Source organism: Pinus tabuliformis, chromosome 2_2, assembly GCF_031772625.1.
Source record: "Pinus tabuliformis cultivar Carrire ecotype Pingquan chromosome 2_2, CPIR1, whole genome shotgun sequence".
Lineage (NCBI taxonomy): Eukaryota > Viridiplantae > Streptophyta > Pinopsida > Pinales > Pinaceae > Pinus > Pinus tabuliformis.
The window spans coordinates 672,109,427-672,116,593 of NC_142300.1; the positions used below are offsets into that span (position 1 = coordinate 672,109,427).

The window sequence follows — 7,167 nt, forward strand, 5'->3', positions numbered from 1 at the left end:
GATTCTATGGGGCACAATAATAACAACATGGGGACAATAGGGGCACAATAATAACAATAAGGGATACAACGATAATAGTAATGGGGGGATCACTAATATTATTGGGACCTAACAAATGCTTATACCAAATGAAGAAGATTGAATGTAAGTGAACAATAAATATAACTCGGAGAAGAAACTTGAACACCTTATTAAATACATTTTACCACTCCTTGCAATATCATAGTTTAGATTGACAAATACCCCACTTTAAATTTTCTGTGATTGGAGCCCTTTATTTTTTATAATGAGGACATATAATCTCTTTCAAAGGTTGTGATCTCTTAGCTGCTATGGTTTCTCTTCACATTATATAAGAAGATATGAGATCTTGAATCTCTTGGTTTTATCCTTGTGATTCATCTTCTTCCCTCCTCAAATCCCAAAATTCAAACCTAAATCTTTTCACTTATTCAACTCATATTTGCAATTATTGCTCTTTTAGAAACTTGATCTTTGAGATTTAGGTTAGATCCACTCAAATTAATATGTTTAGTCTAAGATCCATCATCACCTTCAATTTATGGACTAAAAAGCATAATCCTACATTAGAAAGAGAAAACATTATGTGCAAGAGTGTTGATCTTTAGAAATTGTAAAGGGCTTTGATTGTGACTTTTTTTTTGCATCTAGAGGAATTGACAAGTCTTAAGGGTTTACAAAGGAGGGATCCAAAGATAAAGCTTACTTACAACCATTATAACCTCTATGCTAAGTGTAAAGGAGGGATCCAAAGATAAAGCTTACTTACAACCATTATAACCTCTATGCTAAGTGAAAATGCCTACAAATTGCACCCACCAATGTTAGTTGTGAGTTGAACTTGGGCCAAGCCATCCCTATATTGTTGAGTTTGCGTCTTATTGTTGAAGATGTTCTCATTAGGCTAAGTCATGAAGTTGATTATGACTTTGGTTGTGCAAAGTTTGTAGGGATTTTGTATGTGGAGAATGGTCTCTATGTCATCATTCCAAATAGTCTCCACCTTAGTTATTGAACCATTAAGGGACATCCATTATGTCTGTGCTTTCATCATGCTCTCCTTGTCACTCCTAGTCTAAAATGTAATAAGGTTATTTTTAACATCATTTATTAAAAAAATCAAAACCCCCTTTTGTCAATTACCTCCTTTAAAAGTAACACCATAGTAGCAAAATTCCTTCTGAATGATTGTGAATTCTCTCTCCTTAACCCACAACACTATTTACAAAAAAAATTCATATTTACTCGATCCCAAATACTATGATAATTCACAACAAACCCTACTAGACTCTTTTCCAGCTACTTCAACATCTTACAATTTAGTTCTATAAAAACTAAATTCCCGGAAAAAAAAAATAATAATTAGGAGTTGCCTTTAGTGCGACGTTTTGGATTTTTCGGTGGAAAAAATTGAGGTGAAATCTTGATTCGTGTTATTTAAACTAGTTTTTTGAGTGCATATATAGATTCAGCACCCTCAAAAATTCCTAAGGAATTTCGATTGTGCAGGGGTTACCCATCAAGCTTGTGATTTCAATAAATTCCTAACAGATTTTAAAGAAATTAGATGGTAAAAATACACCAAATTTTTTTCCAAAAAATCACACAACTCCAAAAAAAAATTAACCTTACTAGTAAAAAAATCGATGAGATGTAACCTACCCAAATAATTAGCCTTACTAGTCAAAGATCGATGAGATGTAACCTACCCAAATAGGTAAATCCTCAAGTGCGATATAGCCCTAATTCCAATAAACCACACTAATCTCAAATGCGCGTTAGCCTTTACGCCTTGTCTACACCTCTAAAGGTTATTTATTGGATTCGTGAAACGAAATCGTTGATGTAAATTTAACGACTTGCACCTCGCTTTATTTTTGAAAAGGGCCAAATGCACAAGCAACGGAAATCGAGTATTGACCACATCCATGTGACCGCAACATTTGAACTGGAGGCCACCCAAAACCAAATTTGGGCAAGAACGTCTTCCCTCCATAAAGGGGAAAGCATCGAAAGCTCATTCTGAAATCGGTTGAGCACAGTTTGTAAGTGTTTTGTGTGTTGATAATGGCCGCAAAGCTATCAGTTCGAACAGTCTCCGGACCGATAGCTGAATCTCTGAAGCACATCCATGCCATTCCGGCCTTCATTAGCCTCTTCTCCTCACGCCTTGTTCAAACTCCAACAAAATTATTATCAGCATTTTATTCGACTCTCAACATCCCCATTTCATCGCCTCCCTCCTTTGAAAGCACCCCAGTAGCAAGCTTCCTTCTCAACGAATGTGGTTTCTCTCTCGACGAGGCCAACACCATTTGCAGGAGAACACCATATTTACTTGCTCAAAAATCGTACGATAATTCACGGAAAACCCTACATTTCCTGAGAGACAAGGGTCTTAATGAAATCAGTGTTCGGAAAGTCTTTTCCACACACCCCTTGTTGTTACGGCACAGTTTCGAGGGCATTGTCAAGCCCAAGGTTGAAGTCCTGGAGAGGATCGGCCTCACTGGTCAGAAATTGCAGCAAGCCCTCAATAGAAACCCTTGTGTTTTTTATTTAAATGTTAACCGTTCGCTGCAACCGAAGGTTTGTTTTCTGCAGTCGGTGCTTGATCCCTATCTAGCATCCGTGGTTTCGAACCCAGATTCTAATAAAATTGCCGGAAAAGTCATTTCGAACCACAGCGCAACCACGTTTGTCATATTAAAGAACCCTAGAGTTTTAGCATTGTCTAAAAAACTATTGGTGGGGCTTGTTAAAGATGTTGAAGGGATGGGCATTGAGAAGGGTTCTAAGGCGTTTGCTCGCGCTTTTCTTCAATTGAGTATGCTGAACAAGGACACTGTTAAGGTAAAATTGGAAAATTTGAGAGAATTAGGGTTTACAGAGGAAGAAGTCGGGATTCTCGTTAAGAGGTGTCCTAAGGTTCTGGGGTCGTCCAAGGATAAAGTGCGGCAGAATGTCAAGTTTCTTGTTGAGGAATGGAAGCTTCCTCGCAATGCTATGTTGGTTTGCCCGGCAGTTCTGCAGTATAGCATCGAGAAGAGACTGAAGCCGAGGCTCAATGCTCTCAGGGCCTTAATGGCGATGAACAAGTCTTCAGTGAAAGGTATGAACTATCCTTCACTGTGGTATATCAACATGTCAAATGGGGATTTTCATCGCAAAGTGGTGAGCAGGATACCAGTGGCGGCATAGGAGAGTGATGAAAACCCGTTGTAAAGGTTGGGATTGGATTGGTTACTCAGGACTGGTGGGATTTCAACTGAAGCGATGCTCATAGGTTTTGAACCTGCGCAGTAGTGATCATTTGCCGCTGCTGCTATATCATGCTGTTACTAAGGTCAGGACAGTGAAGAATGATGCCATTTTGAAGACGATTGTTCTGTCACTGCATTGGTTGCCTATTTGCAGGTATTTGAAAAGCATCTTCATATTGTTTTCATTTGCGTGTGTGGATTATATGTATTGGTTGTGGATAAAAAGAGGCTCTGCACTGCAACAAGTATACTAGATCTTTTGTTATAGTGGGTAGGTTCGCAAAGGAGCCCTGTTTTGGGATGTATGTGAGCACCATTTTTGGTACTCTGTAGTGGATAACCATCACCCAATTGTATGAGTATTGGTTAACATGGCCATTGCTAATATGTTTCGTCTATCATCTCATGGGTATGTTTACTATGATCGACCTGGTTGCAGCGAGTAATCTAACGTACAGAGTATTTGGTTCGAAAGTCCAGAATATGTTATTGGTCACTTTTATATTAGTGTACAGAGTATTTGGTTCGAAAGTCTAGAATATGTTAGTGTTAGTGTTAGTTTGTGATGTATTTTCTTATATGAATCAAATTTTAAGAAACAAGTGCCTTGGATGGGTTAGTTCCTCACTTGTTATTTAAGTTTTTTTTTTTAGAAAAATTGTAAATTGATATATAAAATAAAAAAATTAATGGTTTATCGAAAGGGTAAGAATTTGTATAATTTAAATTTAGTGGATAGTAATTACTAGTAAGTTTGCATATTTACATTTTTATTCTTATTTATTAAAGTGTGGAAAAACACATAGATAATAATTCTCAATAAGAATACATTTTTTCAACTTGTTCTTCCTTTTTTTTTTAATCCAAATACTTACTTAAATAATGGTGGGCACTAAATGATAGTAAATACCTTATTTACATGTTTTCTTTCAAGGATTTTAATTTTGGGTGATTTAAGTGTGTGAAGCTTAACAATGAAAATTCACTAGACAAATATCTATAAAGTAGGGCAGAAATATTGCAACTGTATCTAGAAATTATGACAAAAAATCTGAGCTAGTTATCCACATTCAAGTTATGGATTAATCAAATGTTTGAAAAATAATAATATTGAAAAATAAATATTTGTTTTTCAAAGATAAACATTATAACTTGCATTGGTCAATGATAAATTAATAGTGTTCGAGAGGGAAATGAAATTGTTAGTGTTGCCTTGGTGGAGACTAATAAATGGCATATTATATCCATTTTTCTCTTGAAAGTAGTAAAAGAGATGATATTTAATATTTCCATTTATAAGTTATGATGTTTTAAAGTTATTAATTATTTGAGTTGCATGATTATTGCTTTTGTTTGCAATCTATTTTTTAAATGGATGATTATATATGTTTAGGGGGTTTTTGTTCTGATTTTGATTTTTTTTTGGGTTAAATATGTATGATTAAAATTTATATGATTTTAAGAGTGTTTTTAAAGCAATGTCTTTTCAATATGGTAAGTGTGTTTTGATTAAGGAGTTTTGAGTGGTGTATATTTACTATGTTAAAATCATTTAAAAATACATTTTTTTCAATCATTTTTTATATAAATGTAAACACCATAATAAAAGGTAAATGTATTATTGGAAAGAGTTGAATTTAAGTGTAGGAGTATAAATGATTGCTTTTATTGATTAAACAATTTATTATTGAAAATTTATGATAATTTGTAAATTTTAATTATAAGGAGAACTAAATATTATCATTAAATATATTGTTATTATACTATAAATGCAACATGAAATAATGAATGTGGATCAACAAGTTCATATTTACAATTTTTAAATTTCAATTTTGAGAAAAAGAACAATTAAGTATTGTTGTTAAGTAAACTGTTAGGTACAAAAGACGAATAAAGATTATTATAAATGCAACATGGAAAAATGAATTGATTTGAAACAATGAGAGGAAAATTTCTTTATAACTATAGACAAATTTGTGTTTGAACGGAGGTTATTTTGCTGAAGTATTAGCTTACTCCCTTGTGGAATATAATTACAAAACAAGACTTATTTGGTGAAATATAGTTCATAGATTTATAGAAAAATATTTACATTGGTAGTTAGAAAAAAGTGAAAAAAAATAAGAAGGGCATATAAAATGCGCATCATATTCTCTTGCAAATGGTAGTTAAAATAGCTATGAATTTAAAATAAGTGGTCAGATCTAATAATTTGGCATCTCTAATAAGTAATGCTCTTTTGCAAAGTATTTCACAATAATTGATCAAAAACTGTTTGAAAACAAACCTCATTATCAAAAACAAATTTTCATCAATTATGGTGTGAAAAGTAAACTTACAATGGAGTTTCCGAAGGATATACAAAGCAAAAACTCTCAATCAGTGCCACATACTAGTGAAGGAACCTCAAATCTTGATAAGGAATCACCAAACAACACTGCTGCAAATGTTATTGGAGGATATTCACCCACCAAGAGTTAACATGAGCCCAAAGATCTCACAAAGGAGCATTCCTACAAGATGTGCTTCACTAGTTTTGGCTTTAACCAAAAAGGGAAAAGGAAATTAGAAAGACCACTTTTGCTCAGTTGGGTTGTTTAGGGGAGACCTTAATAGATCACTAAGCAAGGAAACCCAAATCAGCCACACAACATGGAACTATTGTATCAAACAACTTGCGACAAGAGGCAAGACTTGTATTCATTCTCAAGAATTTTAATATATATATATATATATATATATATATATATATATATATATATATATGTAAGTAGAAAATTCCTTGAAAAATAGATAAGGGTGTGTCAAAATGTCAAATCAGGGAAACATTTTAAGCAAATATAATCTAGAGACATTATGGACATTTCACAAGTAACTTTTAGGAGTCGGTTTATTTATTTGATTAAATTTGAACAAGATAGATTAAGTTTTTTAATCCTATTTTGTTCTTTTTTGTGTGTTTTAAATTTGACATAAAGTTGAAAAGGGGATCCCCAACGATACCAAAATTTATGTGGAGATCAAATAACCACAAATTTAAGGAAATTAAGAAAACGTGGATTTAATCAAAAGATTAAAGTGTGCGGCTTGAATATAGATTTATTCATATAAAACTTTACAAATTATCATTAATGATTTTTTTTCTTTTTAAAATACTCTTCAAGAGAACAAATGCACTTTCTATTCCAAGTTGAATTGATGATTGCATTTTTTGTAGTTTCATAACACTTTACATAAATCATATAGTCATTTAGGACTCCCCATAAAAACCTCTAGATATTATAATGATATACTTTGCCTCTGGCAATCAACATAAACAAAAATATAATTTCTCTTTTATAATATTATGTCTATAAACTTGGGCTTTAGAGAGCCAATAAACATTGCAAAGAAAAATGGAGCTTCTTTACAACAACATAAAAAATAATTATTAACATTTGCATCCCTAAATTCATACATCAAATGACTTGTTAAGATGATATGAAGAGAACCATCTAAGTTTATTTTCATTGCTATAATTCCAATTTTGATTTGTTGTCTTTGGAGAGTGCATTAGCCTTGGTGATGTGTTCTCTATAGTTGTGAGTATATGACATAGGACCTTGGAAACAATTTTAACTAGTTAACTAGAACTTTGAGAGTAACAATCAAAATTTGGGAATCCTTTTTCATCCAATTGAAGACATGAAGATAATCCCCATAAATTTGTAAGCAATCAATACCTTGCTCATTTGCCAACTTTAATAGGCATCCCAACATTATCCACTTAATTATATTATTAATGCCTATACCCAAAGTTGCTTTAAATTTGACAATTTAACTATAAAGAAATACTTAATACTTCAACTAATGTTGAATGTTTGATGCCCTTGATTGGCCCTAG

The 7,167-nt window shown here is 32.9% G+C and overlaps 1 protein-coding gene across 1 annotated transcript; it reads left to right on the plus strand.

The window, feature by feature from the left end:
* Positions 1-1,880: 1,880 nt before the first annotated feature.
* On the plus strand, positions 1,881-3,709 carry LOC149194425 (uncharacterized). The gene has a single exon (XM_089405082.1). The coding sequence runs from the start codon at positions 2,089-2,091 to the stop codon at positions 3,220-3,222; it is 1,134 nt and encodes a 377-aa protein (XP_089261208.1). The 5' UTR covers positions 1,881-2,088; the 3' UTR covers positions 3,223-3,709.
* The last annotated feature ends 3,458 nt before the right edge of the window (positions 3,710-7,167 follow it).